Source organism: Eschrichtius robustus, chromosome 2 (genome assembly GCF_028021215.1).
Source record: "Eschrichtius robustus isolate mEscRob2 chromosome 2, mEscRob2.pri, whole genome shotgun sequence".
Taxonomy (NCBI): domain Eukaryota; kingdom Metazoa; phylum Chordata; class Mammalia; order Artiodactyla; family Eschrichtiidae; genus Eschrichtius; species Eschrichtius robustus.
Window position 1 is genome coordinate 89,206,673 of NC_090825.1, and position 23,203 is coordinate 89,229,875.

A 23,203-nucleotide genomic window follows, 5' to 3' on the forward strand; every position below is an offset into this window, starting at 1 on the left:
TATTCCTAAGCAGCACATCTCTCTTCACACCTTTATGAGAGTACTTGCCACATTGTACTGTAACTCTTCTGGTGACTCACTTGTCTTCTCCTAGACTGGGAACCTCTCAAGGGCATACAATGTTGTCTCTCATCACTGTAGCCTCACTTCCTGTAACAAGTGCTTGACACATCATAGGTACTCTCTCTCTCTCTGTGTTGCAAATGTAATAATAAATCCTTGAAAAATAATCTTTTAAAAGTCAAATAATTTAGAGATTAAGCCCAGAATAGTCCTTGGAAATGCCTGTTATTTCTAATGTTATTTCTAAATACATTTCTGTTTCCTATTATACAGCCATCAAAATGACTCTGTTACTCTGTACTTCAGATACATAACATAAAACTCAAATACATTGGTAAAAATGATTCAGTATAAGAAATAAACATTAATTTATGAGTTTTTTTAAATTCAAAGAAGAAAACTAAAATAAGAAATAATTCTGAATCAATAAACAATAATGTCATTAATACTCTTTTACTATATAAACAATTCTTGGCTACATATTTTGCTTAAACATTTGATTGTCTTTCATGACTCATTATAACACAGTTACAGAAACAGAAAAATAAGTGCTGTGTAGCATATGCTTTCAACATGTTACATAAAGTTCATTCACCATTTAACACAAAACTTATCAGGCTAGAAGAGTAGCCATGTGCTGGGCCAGAGTTGGCTTGATAGTATAACAAAAGGAATTTTGATCTTTTTTTTAAAAAAAAAAAAGAGATTCTGAACAATAGGGTCAAAAGTATCTTTTATTTTGTGTAGCTAACAAGAGAAACAAATATCCCCATGGGAATGTAAGTATATAATGTAAGTTTAGATGCTTAAAAAATCTTGAAAACATTTCAGCAATCTCTGTTTTCTTCCTCCCTATATATATATACACATATGCCCATACCACACACACACCATATGTAACACATTCACAAAAATTTAGACCTCCAAGTCCCTTTCTTCATTTTGGTAATTCAAAAATCAACAAAATGTCATTACAATGTTACACAGTAATTTATGAGACTTAAAAAGACATATTATCTAATCATACCTCCAAATGGCCAAGTCTAAAAAAGTAACCCAGTAGATGGAAGATGCAGAAGCCCTACCGCCACTACTACCAACGTCACAAGTATTTCACCTGGGAAGGGAAATTGCCAATCTTTCCTTTTGAGCAATTTCAGCACAGTTTGGAGGAAATGAATGCTGCTGCCGTAACAGGAAGACAAAAATGCCCCATCAGGTATCTGCACAACCTACTTCCAGTGAAAATCCTAGAAGACCACCCACATGATATTCTCTTAATTACAGGCTATACTGTTACTTCAAAGCTTCAGATAAATAGACTGCTGCTCCCTTTATGATTTATGCTTCATGATTAAAGATCTCTATTCTTCAATAACAGAAACTAAATTTAATAACATTACTGGAATAGCAATATTAAAAGTATTAAGATATACCAATAAACTAATACTATTGGGTATCTTAAAGAAATTTTCATTAAAAAGTTTTAAAATATGCTATTATATAATCTTGCATCATAGAATTTCCTGAGAAATGAAGAAAATGAAAGGCAGACAAATCAACTTAAATCCCTGAAAACACTAACTACTCTGACTTTACAAATCTGAGTGGCTTCCTTTAGCTAATAAAATCAGCAATTTGAGTATCCATTAAAAACAGCACAGAATATTAAATCTTCAGGTTAATACCAACATTTTAAAGGGCTAAGGCTTTCATAAAATAATATAGCTATATTATAGGAAATTTATTTTATAAAATTCTGGAGAGCATAATAAACATTCCTAGTTAAATGGTATTTAACTAACCGGTTTTCATTTTATAACTCAAGACACACATACATTTAAGTACTTGCTAAGCTTTAGATATAAGCTCTTTTTTTTTAAAATTACACTATACTAGGTCTGCTTTATTTATTTATTAATGGCTGTGTTGGATCTTCGTTTCTGTGCGAGGGCTTTCTCTAGTTGTGGCAAGCGGGGGCCACTCTTCATCACGGTGCGCGGGCCTCTCACTATCGCGGCCTCTCTTGTTGCGGAGCACAGGCTCCAGACGCGCAGGCTCAGTAATTGTGGCTCACGGGCCCATTTGCTCCATGGCATGTGGGATCTTCCCAGACCAGGGCTCGAACCCGTGTCCCCTGCATTGGCAGGCAGATTCTCAACCACTGCGCCACCAGGGAAGCCCTAAGCTCATTTTTAATAATTCTAATTGTATAGCAAATGTTTAAGATTTCTAATCCCTATCGTGGAGGTACAGTACAGAGGAAAGTAAATGAAATTTGACTTAAGAGTTAAAAAAGCCTAAAGGGAATTACAGCTTACAAAATCAAGGGTACACTGTTGCAAATCCTTTGCATGGATTCCATGGCATCCAGTTGCAAAGATGGATTCCCAGCACTTAATTTGAAGAATTGTTTCTTTATTCTAATATATTTAGCATTGATTAATAGAAAAATTTTATTATTAAATTTTTACTAAAAAATGTTAAGAGTATTCACATTAAAAGTTTGTAAAGTCACCAGAACAGCTGGAAAAGTCTAAAGAAAAATACAAAAGTGTGATGTCTCGAATTTAACTTTAAATTCAAAAACATAAATCTCAAATGGACACTTAATACTGTCCAGCAATTACTAAGTGTCTACCTAGGAAGTTTGTTGCCTGGTTCTCTGAAAGCCCATTTCCCACCTTTTTCTTCTTAAATTTCACCTTCCTATCCTCCCCATCTCTCAACATCTAGTAACAATGAGAATACTGAAGTCACTCGAGACTCATCTTTTCTTCCCAGCAGCAAATCTACAGACTCACCTACACTTGTACCTACCTGTGACTTTCCCACTAGTTACAATGGAGGAGTCTCTGCTCCTATAGACCCTCTCCCTGAGCTCTGGATCCCTTCTCATCTTCTCATCTTCTCAAGAACTTTACTTTATCTTTGCTATAATTACCAGTTAGTTACTTTCTTCTTGAACATTCTACAAGCAAACAATCATGCTTGTAGGTTTTTAGGGGTGAGAACAACACTTTTCTAGGCCCCAAATCCACCTGTAATCCCTCCACTTTAGTAAAGAATTGGGTATCTCCATTTTCTCACCTTCAATTCCCTTTATTTTTTAATTCCTTTTTTTTCAAATGCAAAATATATACAATCTATTTTAGTTATAAAGCATACTATACTGAACATTCATAAACCCACCACCTAAGCCAGGAACTAGAATATTACCACTGACTAGCATATACCTTGTTTTCTACACTTTTCCTATCCCCTTGGCCTGACCACAGAGCAAAGTACTATCTTGTTGATGCTGTTGTCATTCCACTGCCTTTTTCTTTTTTTAAATATTTATTCATTTTTTTTGGCTGCGTCAGGTCTTGGTTGCAGCACGCGGGATCTTTTGTTGTGGCACATGGGCTCTCTAGTTGTGGTGTGCTGGGTTAGCTGCCCCGTGGCATGTGGGATCCTAGTTCCCCAACCAGGGATTGAACCGGCGTCCCCTGCATTGCAAGGAGGATTCTTAACCACTGGACCACCAGGGAAGTCCCTCTATTGCTATTTTTCTTTTTCAATTTTTAAAAATATTTATTATTATTATTTTTTAAATTTTTGGCTGCGTTGGGTCTTCGTTGCTGTGCACGCGGGCTTTCTCTAGTTGCAGCGAGCAGGGGCCACTCTTCATTGCGGTGCACGGGCTTCTCATCGTGGTGGCTTCTCTTGTTGCGGAGCAGGGGCTTCAGGCGTGAGGGCCTCAACAGTTGTGGCACGTGGGCTCAGTAGTTGTGGCTCGCTGGCTCTAGAGCGCAGGCTCAGCAGTTGCAGCGCACGGGCCCAGCTGCTCCACGGCTCATGGGATCCTCCCGGACCAGGGACTGAACCCGTGTCCCCTTCACTGGCAGGCGGATTCTTAACCACTGTGCCACCAGGGAAGCCCCACCTCCATTGCTTTTTGAAAGATGTTTTCACTATTTTTGCATACTTAAACAAGATATTTACTACTGCTTGTTTTTAAGCTTTATGAAATAGGTATCATACACATTTTCCCAGGAATGCTTGTTCTCACTCAACATTCTACCTGTAAGGTTCATCCATGTTTTTGCACATAGCTGTGGCTCATTCATTACCATTGCTGTGTAATACTCCATGTACGAATATGCCACTAATTTTTCTCTTATTAATTCTTGGGTAATATCCACCTCAACAAGCAGTGTGTAAGAATTGATTTATATCCTCCAAAACACCTGACATTGTCATATTTCTTAATATTTGCTAATCTGATGGGTGGGCAAAAGATGATACCTCCTTGTAATCTTAATGTACACTCCCCTGATTACTAATCATCTAAGTAAGCATCTTTTGATATTTTTATTCACCATTAATATTTCCTCTTCATTGAATTACCTGCTCAATGTTTTGATGATTTTGCAATCAGACTGTCAGTTTTTCTTACTGATGTCTAGGAGTTCTTTATACATTCTGCACATTAAGACTTTATACTATAAATATATTTTCCTAGTTTGGTTCTTTCCTTTTCGGTGTCTCTTCCTTTACATCTTCTTTTATTTTTCTGCCTTTTATTATTCTCCCATCCTGCCATGCTAATACTCCCCCCCCCAATGGCTACAGAAATGGTGCAACTTGTCTTGCTCCTGATCTTAAGGGGGAATTTTTTTTAATGCTTCCTTATTGAAATGATTTCTATTTTTTTTTTAGATAGTTTTTATGAGTGCAAGGAAATTCTGTTCCGATCTTAGGTTCTGAATTTTTATCATAAGAAGGCACTGAACATTACTAAGTGATTTTTTCCCTTGCATCTACAGAATTTATCATATGAATTTTCTCCTGTATTTTGCTAATGATTTGGTGATGACATTTACAGGTATTCAATGTGAAACTACTTTTGCATATCTGGAATAAACTCAGATTGGTAACTGAGTTTTATCTGTTAAAAAAAATACACTTACAAATTCAGATTTCCAATAATTCTGTTTAAGATTTTGATGTGTATTTTAATGAACGAAATAGGTTTATAATTTTCTTCACAAACTCTTTTGGTATTAGGGTTGTATTGGTCTTATTTGAATGACTTGGAGAAATAGTTCTTTTTCCATTCTCTTGAAAGGTAGCGTGATACGATCCTTGAAAGTTTAGTTTAAGAGAATTCAGCTCTAAAATCACCTGGATCAGTTTTTTTCTCCATGGGAAGATTTTAAACCACTGATTATGTATCTGTAATAGTTATCATATTATTTAGGTTTCCTATTTCTTCTTGAGTGAGTTTTGGTGAATTCTATTTTTCTAGGAATTTGTCAACTTCTTCTAAGTTTTCAAATTTACTGGTAAAAAGTTCATAGTTAACTCTTTTTAAAAAGTCTATACACACTTTATTGTGTTTGCAGCTGTGTCCACTTTTGTATTTCAGTATTATTTATTTGTGTCATCTTTATTTTCCTGTTCACTATCAAGTAGAATGTCTCTTTTTCTTAATCTTTTCAAAGTATCAGCTTCTGATTTCTTTGATTCTATCGTAACTGTTTTCTGATTTATTGATTTTTGTTCTTATCGTCCCTAATTCTAATTCTTATCTCCTTAGTTTCTTTGTTGATTCTAATATTCCTTTCCTATTTTTTAAGTTAAATGCATAGCTACTCCATTTTCAGCTTTTGTTCTTTTCTAACATAAGCATTTATAAAGATAAATTTCCCTTTAAATATCAATTTCATTGCAATTCCACAGATTTTGATTGGTGGTATTTCCATTATCATTGAGTTGGTGAGCATTTTAAACTTCTAGTATGATTTCTTCTTTGTCCTACTGCTTTTTTAAAAGGATGGATAATTTAAAATGCATGGAGGGTTTTATATACATATAAAGTATATTTATATATTAAGAATTTATATTTGTATTATTTATTTCTAAATTAATTGCACTGTGGTCAGAGAAAATGGTCTCCAGGATAATGATTCTTTGAAATGTGTTAACCTGTACTTTGCAGTCTAGTACATGTTCAGTTTTTGTGTTTGTGTATTCCACAGCATGCAGTGTTCATTAAAGCATGCTTAAGTTGTTCCAATCTGCAATTAATTTTTTATATCCATGAATTATTAATTGAGAAAGGTATTTAAAAATTTTCTAATATGACAGAAAATCTGTCAATATTCTCTAGTTTGGTTAAATTTTGATGTATATATTTTAAGTCTGTGCATTCAAGTTTAAAACTGCTACATTTTACTAGTAAATTGGACTTACTACATAGTGACCTTCACTCTCCCCATTAATGCTTTTTCTGTCTTTAAGTCTAAATTGCTAATGTTAGTATAATTAGTCCATTTTCTTTTGGTTAGTGTTTCCCTGAAATATCATTTTCTGCCCTTTTACTTTCAATCTTTCTGTATATTAATGTTTTAAGTGTGTCTTTTGTAAACAGCATTTAACTTTAAAAAAATCCAACTGATTTGAAGCTTTTCTTTCACAAGCAGAGAGTAAGCAATTTATATTTATTACAGGACTTTTTCTTACATCCTGCTTTTTTCATCTCTATTTTTCTTCCCTTTTTTATGCTTTTTCTTCCTTTTTATTTTTTTACTGTTATTTGGATTGACTTTAAATGTTATTTTTCCATGTCTTAAATTCCTTTTTTCCTCTTCTACTGGTTTCCAATACATATACTCTGTATTTATTCTTGTAGTTGTTACCCTTGAAATTTTACCATACAAATTTAACTTATGTCAACAGTTAACTTTCAGACCTCTCCCAAACTATACACTTCAACTCTGATCTTCCCCCATCATCTTCTCCCATCAACTGAAATACTACTGCTGTCCAGCATTTTAGTTCTGTCCCCCTCACCACTTGACTTCTATTCTTTTTTAATCAAATTACCGGTTTTATTATTGTAGGATATCAATGCAAGTAGCTGATGATTTTCAAATGTGTTTCTGTTTATCCATATACCTGTACATCTAACTACAATTCAGGATACTTTCCTTAAACTTGTAAGTTAAATATCCAAGTGCCTCCTGCCATCTACAATGCATGTCTAACTGGCACTTAAAATTTCAAAAAGGAGTTCCTACTTCCCAGTCCTCTCCTCAGGCTTCCTCATCTCAGTCAACAACATTAATATCTACCCAATGCGCCAACCAAAAAACCTAGGCATAACTGACTGATTTCTCCCTCATATCACACCCAATCTTTCCTAATATTTATAACTCAAAAATATTCTCAAACCTGTTCACCTTTTTAAATTCTCACTACCATCCCCTCACAGCCTAATCCACTCTCATCCTCTTTTTCACTTTAGTCCCTTTCCAATTCGATCTCCACAAAGCTGTTAGAGTGATCTTTTAAAAATGTGTGTCAAATCAGTTAATTCCCCACTTAAAATTTCACTGCTCTCTGAATAAATTCCAGATGATACATGTCCTGCATAGTCTGGTTCCTGCCAACTTCATCTCATATTACTATTCTTTCCACTCATCTGCTTCAGCCCCACTACCTTCTTACATGCCAAGCCCTTTCCTTTTCAGTACCTCTGCTCTCATCTTTCTTTTTGCCTAGAAAGCTCTCCTTCAACTAACTGCTAATTCTCATTAGACATCAGCTCAAAAGTCAATTCCTAAGAGAAGTCCTCCCTGATCACTTTAATTAATGTAAGCCCCTGTCAGTTACTTTATCACATTAGTGTTCTATTCCCTTCACAGTAATTACCAGTTTGTAATTTATCATATTTGTATCTTGTTTATTACCTGCCTCTCCCACCATAATGTAAACTTCATGGGAGAATCTTATTTGTCTTGTGCACTGATATAATCCCAGGATCCAGTACCACGCTTGGCACATACTATATGCTCAATAAATATTTGTTGCATCAATAGTTACTATCACAAATTACATATGAAAAATTTAATAAAACTTAGTAAACTAATAGTGATTAGAGATGATCAAACATAAAGTTAGGAAGAGGAAAAAAATGCCACCTCAACCTACCACTATCAAAACTAATTATGTTCTTACATTTCTTTCTTTACAAATTTTCTAATATGCTTTATTTCCGGAGTTTCTTACAGAAGTAATCTGAAACTGGAAATTTATACTTTTTGAGAAGTAAAAATTTTAATGTCTAAGTTGAAATAGTTTTTTCCTAAGAAAATATATTTACCAAAATAGGTCCCTTGAGAGACTAAATCAGAACCAATTATCATAGAAAAAAAATTTAATTATCAAAGAAATACTCCCTCGTAACAAAACACCAAGCCTAGAAGGTTTCACAAGCAAATACTAACAGCCTTTAAAGGAATAAATAGCTATTTAAACACCAAAAGATACACACACACACACACACACAAGATATATATATATATATATATATATATATGGTCTTTTAGCAAAGCGAGTATCAAACTTATCAAGAAAAATAATTTAAAAAAACACAAAACCTAACCAGAACACAGCTAGAGACAATTCATACTTACAGGTCTCAATATAAAAATCCTATGTAAAATATTAGCAAACAGAATCTAGCAGCTCATTAAAACAACAATAAACCATGACTATGTGATCATGTTGGGTTAATTAAGTAGAAGTAAGGGTGGTTGAATATTAGGAAATCTAGTAACAGAATAATTGTTCATGACCATTAGGCCGAAAGTAAAAAATCATTATATCATTTCCATTGGTGCTAACAAGAGTTTAATAAAATTCAACAAACATTCTTGCCAGAAACCTATAAAATACAAACACGGTAAAATTTCCTTAGTGTGATTGGGATTGACATATATACACTAATATGTATAGAATAGATAACTAATGAGAACCTGCTGTATAGCATAGGGAACTCTACTCAATGCTCTGTGGTGACCTAAATGGGAAGAAAATCCAGAAAAAGAGGGGATATATGTATACATATAGCTGATTCACTTTGCTGTACAGCAGAAACTAACACAACATTGTAAAGCAACGATACCCCAATTTAAAAAAAATTTTTTTTTAAATTTCCCTAGTGTGATTTAAGACAAAAAAAATTGTACATATGTGTTTGTATATGTATGAAATCAACCTAAAACCCAGAATCATTCTTACTAGGGAAATACTAGCAGAGCAAGGGCTGGTAAACTATGGCCCACAGGTTATTTCCAGCTTGCCACCTGGTTTTATAAATAAAATTTTGCTGGAAGACAGTTACACCCATTCATTTACATACTGTCTATGGCTACTTTTACACTATAACAGTAGAACTGAGTAGCTCCAACAGAGACTGACACACAAAGCTGTAAATATTTACTATTTGGCCCTTCGTAATATAAATTTGACAAGCCCTGCACTAGAGCATTCCCATTAAAGTTAGGAAAAGACAAAGATATATATCATCAACCACTAATTTCTGGAGATATCATCCAATGCAATTAGAGAGAAATATTAATACTTCAACTTTTACAACTGCCTGCATTTCCATGAAAAAATCACTGATTTCCCTCTGAGGGCTTCCCTTCTCCCTTGCTATTATCTTCACTGAAGAGCAATGGCAGCTCTGATTCACTCATACCTGACTTACCAAAATGATCTTTTAAATGTCCAAGGTTTCTTTAATAAAGCAAAATGGAAACACATACTGTATCTAAGACAAGACACTGTAATTACCAGTATTTTCAATTTAATTGTTCTTTGGAAAATACCGAAAGCATAACAAAATTCAGCAGGATCTACTGGTCCTACATAGGGCTTGTAAATGCAATTAATACCATATCCAACATCTGAATGTGATGCATAACACTCTTGTGCAGTATGCATAAAAATAACAACTCTTACTGTTAACATACCCTTCCTGAAGAGATAATTCTTGGTTTTCCTCTTCGGGACCACTGCTATCACTTTGTAGTTCAGGTTCATTCTCATCTTTTCCTGGCAGAGTCTCCCAGCTTTCATCACTTGAGGACTGATCTTTTTCCGTACCAGAAAATCGATGAGGCAAAGAGGCAGACCATTCTCCGTCACTGCATTCTGAACTGCAAATTTAGAACAGAAATACACTGTCATTACAAGTGCATTTATCATTTGGAGTGTTAACCAGCCATCATGGTAGAGAGTGGAGTACTGATGCTCTACATGTTTCATGAGGTGCCAATTAAATTTTAACATATTTTAAAAATAAATACAGAGATAAATATTCAGCAGAATGTAACTTTTTCAAATGAATATAGCATATGGCAAGTTATGAAATTATCAATTTATTATTTTCTTCATTAAAGTAACTAATTCCGTGGTGCTTAGACACAGGTTCTTTATATTTTAGACATACTTCTACACAAAATTTTCAGTAATTTATTCGGTAATGCCAGATTAAATGCTATCTGGAATAAATAATAGAGTTATTACTCACCTGACTTAAAACAACTTTCTAATTACATACTGACAACTGATACCATATCCTCTATGAATACATTTTCACTATTACCATGTTTTAAAAGCTTACTTTTCTCTTCCTTTTACAAAAAACACTTTACAATGGAGAGAGATTCAATTCATAAAAAGCAGCACTGACAAATCTTTACTGAAGTCCTTTGGTAGGACTGTGAACACAAAATAAATTTCAACTCAAGAGAATATTTAGATAAGGAATGAAAAAGTGTGATAAAAGGGTTAATAAAAAAATCTCCGAAGAATTACTTTTAGATAGTATACGTATTTAACTTTGGTTAATTTGGTTACATTCAACAACTTGCAAAGCATCAGACATCTTATATTACCAGAAGGTAAAATATTACTTAACAGTGTTGAAAATAAATCTTAAATGCTTTTTCTAACCATATCAACCATTCTGGTCAAGAATTCTCTTAAAGGTATTACCTTTTGTGCACTGACTTTTAAGAAACCCAAAAATAACAAAATTTAATTTACTTTTTTGAAAGGAAGTGATAATTGGTATTGTCTCCTTCTCCAGGCAGATAAACCCAAGAGATCAAGATGCAATTAACAAAGAGCAGCATTAATCTGAGCTCTGAGAAATTAGCAGAAGTAAAAAAAATAAAATCAACTTCCAATTTTCAGGGCCCAAACATCCTGGAGAAGAAATAGAACATAGCCCTGGCATTGCAAATAAAAGGTGTTCCTTCACTGGGTGTGAGCCAAAACTGCTTATATTCTGTAAAATTTTCTGTGACCCAAAGAATAATCTAAGATCAAGTATCAGTGACACTTGTATCAGTGTCAAAATCTAACACAGAAAATAGTTTTAAAGGAGCTTACTGAGCTAACTTTCCTTGACTATGAAGCTTCTCAAATTCACAGCTAAATTACCAACTCCAGTTCTGAAATGTTTTTAAGAAGTAGGGTTGGATTTCTGGATTAATTTCTGGCAATTTTTAACATCCTTACTTAAAAGCGAATTTCAGTTTTTAAACATTTCTCTCAGAGATTGATCCTGTCCAGAAAGATAACATATGAAACTTCTGAACTTTTCTGAATTAATGAAATAACTGATGGAATATCTCCAAATTTCAATAGAAAAAGAATGTCTATGATAAACAGTCAACATATTTAAGAAGCTTATGTTAAGGACTGGCAAACTATAGCCTTTTAGCCAAATCTGGCCCTGCTGCCTGTTTTGTTTGTTTGTTTGTTTTATGGTATGTGAGCTAAAAAATGTTTTTTTTTAACCTATTTATATTGGATTTTGCCTCTTAGTTAGCAAAACCTAAAATATTTACTATCTGGCCCCTTAAGAAAGTTTGCAGACCCCTGGCCTACATCATTATTACTCATTACACATAACACTCACCTCGAAGTAGATAACTTTTAAATATATATCCCCAGCCCTGATCACCATACTAATAAGCTTTCATAACCACTAACTGCCCACCAAACATTTTTAGATTTTCAGCCTCCTTTTAAAAATTGTATTTTTATAACAAAATTCATCTGCCATTTAAGTCCCTTTCTTGATATTCTATCTAATGGTATTATCCTGCCCCTAAGCTGGAAACCACATATCTGTGACTCTTCACAAAGTCCCCACATTTAAGTCCTTTTGTACTTTCCATTCTTTCTGTTCAATGGCTCTTATATCCTAGCTCCTTGTTCTCCATTTCCCCTAAAAAACCTTGGTTCAAGTGCTTTTCTCCAAACCTAGATTGAGACAATCAATTATTAACTGGTGTCCCTAAACTTAATCCCAACTCCCTCAACTCACTTAAAGAACGCATTCTGACTATCCCTATCACTTCCATTTATATCAAACAGTACATTTATAACATTACTCCAAAAATCTTCAACAGTTCCTCTCTACTAAAGCTGCATTTCATAAACTTAAGCCATTTGCCTACAGTCCTCACAATTTTTGCTACAGCTGTACATTAACACTGTGTCTTAAGGTACAGCAGTTGAGAACACAGGTTCTGGAGTCAGCTGGCCTGGATTTGAAAGCACCAGTTATTAGCTGTGAAAAAGTTACTTAACCTCTCCGTACCTTTATTGCCTCACCTATCAGGTAAATATAATAGTATCCACTATCTCACTGAGTTCATTTGAGGAATAAATGAGTTAATATATAGAAAACATTCTAACAGTGCTTAGTAAATAATGTCATCAGCAACTATTATCAAATCTTCTTTTTAAACAACAGTTTTTTTTTCACTCAAATACATTTTAGTTATCTCTTTAATAACTGTTTGAGGACAAGATCTTGAGTTTAAAAGAACCTTTCAGCCATGCCAGCACATTTTAACCTTAGGCCTAATTGTTCTGAAGAGAGGTGTGCTATCTCCTGACCACTTCTTATAGTACTTGAGGTTTTTTTGCAGAGTTTTTCTGTCCCTAGGCCTTAACCTTGCTTAAAAGGTAAAAAACCTTACCAAAGATAAAAATGTCAGGACAACTTTTTTGTTGTTGTTGATGACTTTGGGAGAATAAAAGGAATATTGGTTATATAGTTGATTACGATTTGATATACTTAAAAAGGATTTATTGAAATCCTCCCAGGGGTTTCATCCATAAAGTTCCAAATTTGATGTGCTAGCTATATTTTTTTTGATTCACATTAATATAAATATATAATGATAAAAATTAAAAACACTTGTCTGTGTGCCACTTTATTTTACCCACTTTAAAAAATACTGGCCTACAGAAAAAAAAAAAGTTTGAACTTCGAATGGCACTTATGATTTACTACAGCTGATCCCAGTTATGAGTACATCCTTACATCCAACTCTTTCCTTCCAATATGCTCTATTCCAAATGCTGTCCCCCAAATACGAATTTTTATCACAACTATTCCTCCCACCACCAAGAATGTCTTCACAATCACTTCACCTTTTTTCCCATTTCAGGACCAGATCACTCTTTCAAGACCTTCCTCTACAACACTGCTTCTTTTGTTTTTCAATTAATTCATGGACTAGCCTTCTTATTCGTTCAGTCTAAACCACTAAAGTGCAGCTGCTTCTTTAACACTGCATTTAGAAGTATTTTTCTAAGTGCAAAATCACAGTTCCTTTTCCCAGAAAAGCATCTAAGGAGATCTGTCTGAATTGTGAAGTACCTGTAAGCTCTTGGAAGTTAACTAAGACTGTGCTATCGAACGACTTTACATAGAGAACTTTCAGTGATATCAGTTTATTTAAAAAGGGCCAACAATTAATCGTCTTTAAAGTACGTTCCCCAGAAATTAATACACATTTGTGATATAAGTGATAGAAAGTAATATATCAATAATTTCCGATTAATATTTCATTCTGAACATTATTATCTATGACAAATTTCAAACTTAATGTCTATTACTAATTTGTAGCTCTAAAAGTCCAAACTGGCTCAAAGAGGGCTAGTCAGAGGAAACTACGAATCGATGGCTAAGATTTTTTACTATGAAAAACAAAAAACCTACCACAGGCAATTTCTTTACTGAAGAAACAAAATACTACATTTAACATCAGGTGAAAGTTCCATCTACAACATATGATAGCCTTTTTCACCGTGGCAGTGGAACACCACAATGGCAAGAGCAAGCTTTGAAGTCTGATAGAGTTTAGGTTAGGATCTGCTCAGTACTTACTAGTATAAGCCTGCGCAATGAATGAACTTGCCTGAGCTCACTTTTCCTCATCTGTAAAATGAGGATATTAATATTTACTTTTCAGGTCTACAGTGCTGTTTAAATGAATACCACAGATAAAATGTTTTGCACAATTTTTGGAAAATGGTAAACATTTAATAAAGGTAGTTACTTCTTTCATTATATAAGCTGTTTGCTGAGAAATTTCATTTGGATTTCCTACCAGCACACCACCATTTTCCTCTTTTCTCTACCAAAGAAAATCTACTTGACATCCTCTGGTCTGTCTTACTGAATAGCAGTATCAGCCTCCTGGTCACCCAACAGCTTTATACCAGAGGTCAGCAAATTATGCCCTGGAGCAGGAGCCAAATCCGGCTACCTGTCTGTTTTTTAGTGGCCCGGAAGCTAAGGATGTTTTTTTCATTTTAACATGGTCATACAAGTATCCACATAATATCCTCAATGTTGCCTTTTGGTCCACAAAGCCTAAAATATTTACTATCTGGTCAACCTTTTTAAAAAAGTTTGCAGACCCCAAAGAAGATGCAGCAAAGAAGCATCGAACATAGGTCAATGGAAGAGAAACCATGGAGCAGAAAAGGGTGAGCAAACAGCTCAATGGTAGCACTGAAGTCAAAGAAAATGGGTAGAGAAAAAAATCAATTGGCTATGGAAATTGGGAGGTCACTGTTAACATGGGAGAATATAGAAATAATACAGGGAGTTAGATTTTGAGGCATTTAATAATAGTGGATAGTGAAGGAATAGAAGCAGTAGATGTGGAACATTTATTCTGAAAATTCAGCAGTGGAAGAGAAAATATAAACAGGCAAATAGTTAAAAGAGGGAGCAAGATCAATGAAGGCTGCCCCCAGGATTTAGAAAATTTAGAGAAGGAACCCAGGAGTAAAGGTAACAGACATGTAAGGTGTCAGATATGACTGCAGGAACAGAATGAGAAAAAGTCAGCTCTCTTCACTGAAGAAGAAATTTAAAATAGGAACCAATACCAACATATTCAAATATGTTAGTATGTTAATATGTATTCTGATGGAGGAGAGGAAAACAAGAAAGTTCACATTTAATTATTTCAGTATCTCCAGGAAAGCAGAGACAAAATTATCTACTAAGAATGACAGGAGTATAAGGAACTAAAAGCAAAAAGAGAAAAGATTTTAAAATAACCTTTCAAGGAGAACAAGCAACAGAATAAACAGGACACAAAATGGTCATGGACTAGCGAGGACCCATTTGTTCTTGATTATAAAAGCGTATGAGTTAAACATTTAAGATTTTTCAAAGTAAAAACTAAAATACCACTGTGACTTTTATATGGTCTTTCATTAGTACTGTCTCCCATTAACATTTAGAGCTATATGCAAGAGCAGAAAACTGTAACTTACTCAAGTATTACACTCTTTACAGATTCAATTGTGAATCGAAAAACCTTTTTCACGTAAATAAAATTATATGTGGTTTCTAGACAAAACATTTTATGTACAAATCTAGGTAGAAATAAGATACAGAAGTAAAACCAGCCAAAAGCAACCTCTTATTCCCTAGTCCCCCAAGGAATTGGTTTGTTTGTCTTCTCTGATATTTATCACATCCACAAAAATTCAACTATATAAGAGCTTAGGGAAGAGTGAAATTTCAGATAATTTTCTTATCTGACCAGCTGTGGATCAAAAACACTTTCTGAATTTTATTGAAAATACTCTGGAAGGAAATTATATTAAAACATATTATATAATTCTCTGCATTTTCCAAAATAGTATACTAAACATAATCTAAGCAGTTTGGGACTTTTTACTAGTACTAACACTGAACTATGTTGTAATAAAGTAATACAAATGGAAGCTGTTCAAATCTATGTCTACTTAATTTAGTAAATAAGGCCCAAATGGTTTGTTTTTTTGGCTGTGCCATGCAGGTTGTGGGACCTTAGTTCCCTGACCAGGGATCGGACCTGAGCCCTTGGCAGTACCACGGGACCTCCAGGTAAGTCCCTGGTTTATCTTTTTGAATTGTGCCTGCCTTTTACAACTTTCTGATCTTTTCCCCTAATATCAAAATACTATAATCTATGACTCCCTAAGCATGCCTGAGGAACGAAGTTATTTATCCCCAATTTACTCCTTTTAAACTTCTATGAACTTGGAAACAAGATAAAAAGTTTTCCTAAAATATTAGAGTGTGTGCTTAAAGATCTTTGTTTTGGCTGTTCATAGATGTTTTACTTGTTGGGAGATAGCAAGATCAGAAGAGCTTTCTTCATGGCTTTCAGTGAACATATAGGAGAGGAAAGGAGCTTAATTTAGCCTCATGATAATTATCTGTATATTCTGTCTTCCTCATAAGGCTGGTGAACACCAAGGCAAAAGGAATCATCATTATTTGTATTTACAGAGTACCTGAAACAAAATGTGACCCCTGGGAGGATTTCAATAAATCCTTTTTAAGTATATCAAATTGTAATCAACTATATAACCAATATTCCTTTTATTCTCCAAAGTCATCAACAACAACAAAAAAGTTGTCCTGACATTTTTATCTTTGGTAAGGTTTTTTACCTTTTAAGCAAGGTTAAGGCCTAGGGACAGAAAAACTCTGCAAAAAAACCTCAAGTACTATAAGAAGTGGTCAGGAGATAGCACACCTCTCTTCAGAACAATTAGGCCTAAGGTTAAAATATGCTGGCATGGCTGAAAGGTTCTTTTAAACTCAAGATCTTGTCCTCAAACAGTTATTAAAGTTCTCAGGGTATATTTCAAAAGAGCAGGGTATTAACCTAACTCTCTGGTCTAATTCCACGTCTGGTAATTATATGCTGCCTGTTAAAATTCCCCTTGCAGTTCTAATTTAATAAGGTGGCGTTCAGTTCTCAAACAGCTCAGAGCAATGCAACCAGCTATAATGCTTATCCCATAAAGTGTAATGTTTCAGATGTGATTAAGTGATCATTTAGAATTTTTCAGGGAATCAGGTCATACATTCATTAAAATATTTTTCCACTTGTAAAGAATAAACTATATACTTTTCAAGTGGCCAAAAATTCCTATACCTTGAAATGTCACAGTAAATTTTAGTTTATGTTCTTTATAAGAGAGTTCTATTTGTAGCTATTATAATACTAACATGACAAGAAAACTCTTCAAATATATCATCTTCAAGTTTTACAAAGCAGAGAAAATGCAAAAAAAACCCTCACAGACTCAAAGCAGAAGCTATTTATACTTTCCTGCTCAAGGTACTGGTGGGAGAGTCACTGTGTTTCCCCATTTCTCCAATCTGCAAACACCAGAACTTAGCAGAACTACAGTAAAACATTAGGAAGATGAACAAGTGGCAAAATGAAACTAAACCGGAGTGTACAGCTAAGAAATTTCAACATTTATCTGGTGCCATATTACAAGGCATTCTGGAACTTTGATCTTTTGCAGAGAGTAAGGGTAGAGGAACTGGAAACAGTAGCACAGAAATAGAATTACTCCCCAAGATTATACAGGCTATTGAAATGAGGACCTAAAACATATCTTAAGGCTTACAGATGCATATATAAGCAGAATCCTAGGTAAAATTGTTATCCTTGATGAGAGCCTTAAAAAACAAACAAACAAAAACAAAACAGTAAGTGTTTCTGGCATTTCAATGTGTCTTAAAGAATACTCTAAAATTAGTTCCATCATTTAAGTACACCCCAACTACAGGTTCTGTAAGTCAATATATTACTAAAAAGTCAAAAGAAAAAAAAGTTTCTATTAACTGTGTTTTTCTCATCTGTATATTCTGTTTATAAAAAATCTGTCATTTTTCAGAGTACTGACATTATCACTCAAGGAAAAAACTTATAAATAAATATACTAAGACAACACCCTATAACCCTTAAAAGTCCAGAATCATTCTAGGCAAAGAAAATATTGCTACTATTAACAACAACAACAACAACAAAATCAATTTAAAAACCAAGAGCCGAAAACACTCTCATTTACCACTGCAACAAAAAGAATAAAATACCTAGGAATAAACCTACTTAAGGAGACAAAAGACCTGTATGCAGAAAATTATAAGACACTGATGAAAGAAATTAAAGATGATACAAACAGATAGAGAGATATACCATGCTCTTGGATTGGAAGAATCAACATTGTGAAAATGACTGTACTACCCAAAGCAATCTACAGATCCAATGCAATCCCTGTCAATCTACCACTGGCATTTTTCACAGAACTAGAACAAAAAATGTCACAATTTGTATGGAAACACGAAAGATCCCGAATAGTGAAAGCAATCTTGAGAAAGAAAAACGGAGCTGGAGGAATCAGGCTCCCTGGCTTCAGACTATACTACAAAGCTACAGTCATCAAGACAGTATGGTACTGGCACAAAAACAGAAATATAGATCAATGGAACAGGATAGAAAGCCCAGAGATAAACCCACGCACATATGGTCACCTTATCTTTGATAAAGGAGGCAAGAACATACAGCGGAGAAAAGATAGCCTCTTCAGTAAGTGGTGCTGGGGAAACTGGACAGCTACATGTTAAAGAATGAAATTAGAACACTCCCTAACACCATACACAAAAATAAACTCAAAATAGATTAAAGACCTAAATGTAAGGCCAGACACTATAAAACTCTTAGAGGAAAACATAGGCAGAACACTCTATGACATAAATCACAGCAAGATCCTTTTTGACCCACCTCCTAGAGAAATGGAAATAAAAACAAAAATAAGCAAATGGGACCTAATGAAACTTAAAAGCTTTTGCACAGCAAAGGAAACCATAACAAGAGGAAAAGACAACCCTCAGAATGGGAGAAAATATTTGCAAATGAAGCAACTGACAAAGGATTAATCTCCAAAATTTACAAGCAGCTCATGCAGCTCAATATTAAAAAAACAAACAACCCAATCCAAAAATGGGCAGAAGACCTAAATAGACATTTCTCCAAAGAAGATATACAGATTGCCAACAAACACATGAAAGAATGCTCAACATCATTAATCATTAGAGAAATGCAAACTAAAACTACAATGAGGTATTATCTCACACCGGTCAGAATGGCCATCATCAAAAAATCTACAAACAATATATGCTGGAGAGGGTGTGGAGAAAAGGGAACCCTCTTGCACTGTTGGTGGGAATGTAAATTGATACAGCCACTATGGAGAACAGTATGGACGTTCCTTAAAAAACTAAAAATAGAACTACCATATGACCCAGCAATCCACTACTGGGCATATACCCTGAGAAAACCATAATTCAAAAAGAGTCATGTATCACAATGTTCATTGCAGCTCTATTTACAATAGCCAGGACATGGAAGCAACCTAAGTGTCCATCAACAGATGAATGGATAAAGAAGACGAGGCACATATATACAATGAAATATTACTCAGCCATAAAAGGAAACGAAATTGAGTTATTTGTAGTGAGGTGGATGGACCTAGAGTCTGCCATACAGAGTGAAGTAAGTCAGAAAGAGAAAAACAAATACCGTATGCTAACACATATATACGGAATCTAAAAAACAAAACAAAAATGGTCATGAAGAACCTACGGGCAAGACGGGAATAAAGACACAGACCTACTAGAGAATGGACTTGAGGATATGGGGAGGGGGAAGAGTAAGCTGGGACAAAGTGAGAGAGTGGCATGGACCTATATACACTACCAAATGTAAAACAGATAACTAGTGGGAAGCAGCCGCATAGCACAGGGAGATCAGCTCGGTGCTTTGTGACCACCTAGAGGGGTGGGAGAGGGAGGGTGGGAGGGAGACACAAGAAGGAAGAGATACGGGGATATGTATATATGTATAACTGATTCACTTTGTTATAAAGCAGAAACTAACACACCATTGTAAAGCAATTATACTCCAATAAAGATGTTAAAAAAAATAAATAAATAAAATAATTAAAAAAAAAAAAAAACCAAGAGCCAAGAAAACCACCCTTTTTCTTGAGGTTGGAAAACAGTGTAAATATTTCATCAACTTCATTTGATGACATCAGGCCTAACTATAAAAAGCAAACAAAAGAAGATTTTATTTTTGATTAGTGTCTATAATGGAGAAGCACAGCCAAATTAAATGATTTTCTTCAAAAAAGCAAAATGTAGTAAAAAATGCTTAGAAATACTACTTAACAATTCCCAGTGGGGTCTAAGCCAGCACCCAGAAATCAAACACTTTCATATTTCTGTAGCAAAATGTATGAATACTTGAAAAGGTCCTCATTTTATTTTAGATCTAGACCTGCCATCAAGTAAGTTAATATTAGGTCAGGTTTTGTTGTCAATTTCTGTTTTTAGAACTTTGTGGATTTTGGATAAAAGACTGTGGACCTAAACTGAAAAAACAGAAATAAATCAGGCACAAGTTCTTTTTTTTTTATTGCCCGCACCACACGGCATGCAAAATCTTAGTTCCCCAGCCAGGGACAGAACCTGTGCCCCCTGCAGTGGAAGTGCAGCATCCTAACCACTGGACTGCCAGGGAAGTCCCAGGCACAAGTTCTTAACTAACTTTATTCTTAGCTTAGAAAATAGTAGGTTACATAAATATTGTCTGCTAACCCTTGAAGATTACAAACTTCAAGACAGCAGTAGAAAAATGTCAATTGTTTCTACAAGTTACTTATACTATACTACGGAAGCTTAATTCATACAGCCAATGAAAAGCAAAAAGATTTTATTAACTTTATGATATGAAATAAAATATATAAAATGCATTCATATTCAAAAGGATAAATTCTTCCCTTGCAGTACTTTCTAGTTAAAAAAAACTATTTCTTTAAATTAATAAAATCTTGAAATTGCACTGTAATTGAGCATGGCAAGGGTTCCCACCAGCTTAAAAGGATAAGTGAAAGTGACTCTGGGGTAATGAAAAGTCAGCAGTTGGACAAAGAAATTCTCCATTTCTCTGTTGTTTCTGTTGTCCTACAGTTTGGAAAAAAAGGAAACTATGTAAGAGCAATCAGAATGCTTATTATAAGAAAAGTTATATGTTCTCTTGAAAATAGTAAATTATAGTGGTGAAGAACACAGAGCCTGGAGTTAGTCAATAAGTAGATAATCAAATTCCAGCTCCACCTTTTACTAGCTTTGTGACCTTAGGAAGTTAGTAAGTGCTCTTATGCCTCAGTTTCATCTACAAATGCGAAAAATAATAGAATGTACCACATAAAGTTGTTAATGAAAATTAAATGCTAAACAAAAATAAGTAAAAAATAAACAGTGACAGGAACAGCAACAGGAAGAATAAACAGGTGATATTAGTAAATACTGGCAAAGTTAATGCAATATTACCAATCAAAATTTTCTGTGATTTTAATCACTTTTTAAACCCAGACTGGCTTAGAAATTTTTTTAAATACAATAAATGTTTACCTTGCATTTTATTAACTGAAATATCATGAACTGAAATAATTAGTAGCTCTGTCTTTTTGTAATAATGAATAACTATTACCTGAACTTATAATTTCTGTAAACTCCTGAAATCCCTCAAAGAGAGTTACTGTGAAAAACTAACCAGTAGTTTACATGTATGGTTACCACTCAGTAAATAAGAATATTTGACAAGTCAAAATATCTAATTCCCTGACCATGTCAGACAGCCCATCCACCAAATATCATGGTACTAGAAATAAACCACTTTGCTCACTAAACCATCTCACAAAGCACAGCACGAAACCTTACCTATCTTCATCTTTGTCATACAGTTGGTAATAATCTCCACAGCCATTCCAAAACGTGTTATCCACAACTTCCTGCCTTCCTGTGGCTCCATTTTCTGGTGTTATTTGGTTATCTTCTGTTTCCCTCTGTGTAACTCTTGCAAAAGGCAGATCCAAGAACATACAATCATGTTCTCCATCATAGTCATCACATTTTATTAAGAGGTCATCTGAGCCATTTTCCTCAACTTCCAAAGCCTCTCTCCACCTCTGAACACTTCTTTGCTTAGCCTCATGCCTATTAAAACCTGTTTCTTGGTCCACCTGGCTTGAACTTATCAGTTTCCTAACTTTGGGCCTCACTACCTGTTCAGGAGAACTTCCCTGGTTTTTGCCCCTATCACTGGTATTTTGCTCACTGCAAATATGCCTGGGAGCACAGGCTGAATCTTCAACTGAATTTTCTCTTTGTCTCTCCTGGCTAGTATTATTTTGTTGTTTCTTTCTAACCACTTCATCTTCAGAAGAGGACCTCTGAAATTCCTGATTGTTCTGATTGACAAACTCAGTATCACTAGTTGAACTTTTCACTAAAGGTGCTGAATCTACCTCTTCAAACTCATCTCTTAATTCACAGTTAAAAGAGGGACCTGTCGGTGAAAGACCAGTGTATGCCTCTACCTCTCCATTTTCCAACTCAAACACTGTATTGCCCAATGCTTCCTGATATCTACCACCTTCCACAACGTCTGCAGAGAGCCGATGACGGTCATTATCCTCTCCGTGTCTGCCATCTGGATCATAAGAGTCAGTATGAACCAATGTAATTCCATTTTGGACACTTGAAGCATTACAAACTCCTGAAGTATATTCTCCCTCAGAGTGACTGTGAAGATCCGTACTGCTTCCTAAGGTCTCCCTGCCTTCCTCGCTATGATGTACTGCAGCAAAGGATGGACTGCTTTCAATGGTTTGATTCAATGCTGTATCACAAATGGGAATTTCTGCTTCAGTTTTTTCAAATAAAGGGTCATTGGGTAAAGAAGAATGAACTTGATCCAATGGACTGGAACCTTCACAGAAAACAAAAGAAAACATATTTAGAGGGATTAATTTAGATAACGTTTTATTTAATAATGACTCTTTAACTAGAAATCGTACCAATTATTACTTATTTGAGAATATGAGTGAATTTCTCTGACAGGTGCTTCTAGGCTCCCTAACTTAACTGGGAGGGCGGACTGGTTACCCTATGGGTTCATTTATGCCACTGTGTAGCCTCTTAATATCCTCTCCCTCAGATGTCTTCTGTAGGTTTTTCACCTAAATCCTAATACCTAAAACATTCTGTAAAAGACATTTAAAAGAGAGGCTAATGAGAGACTAACAATGAGAGGCATAAGTGAAGTCACAGGGT

The 23,203-nt window shown here is 34.7% G+C and overlaps 1 protein-coding gene across 2 annotated transcripts in view; it reads right to left on the reverse strand.

Annotated features, from left to right (window-relative positions):
- PJA2 (praja ring finger ubiquitin ligase 2) overlaps positions 1 to 23,203 on the reverse strand; it is a 362,138-nt gene that overhangs the window by 27,331 nt on the left and 311,604 nt on the right. For both annotated transcript variants that reach the window (XM_068535711.1, XM_068535710.1), the window contains 2 exons: positions 21,809 to 22,859; positions 9,873 to 10,058 (listed from right to left, as the gene is read on the reverse strand). In XM_068535711.1, coding sequence (XP_068391812.1) covers positions 9,873 to 10,058; positions 21,809 to 22,859 — 1,237 coding nt within the window. The remainder of the gene's footprint in view (positions 1 to 9,872; positions 10,059 to 21,808; positions 22,860 to 23,203) is intronic.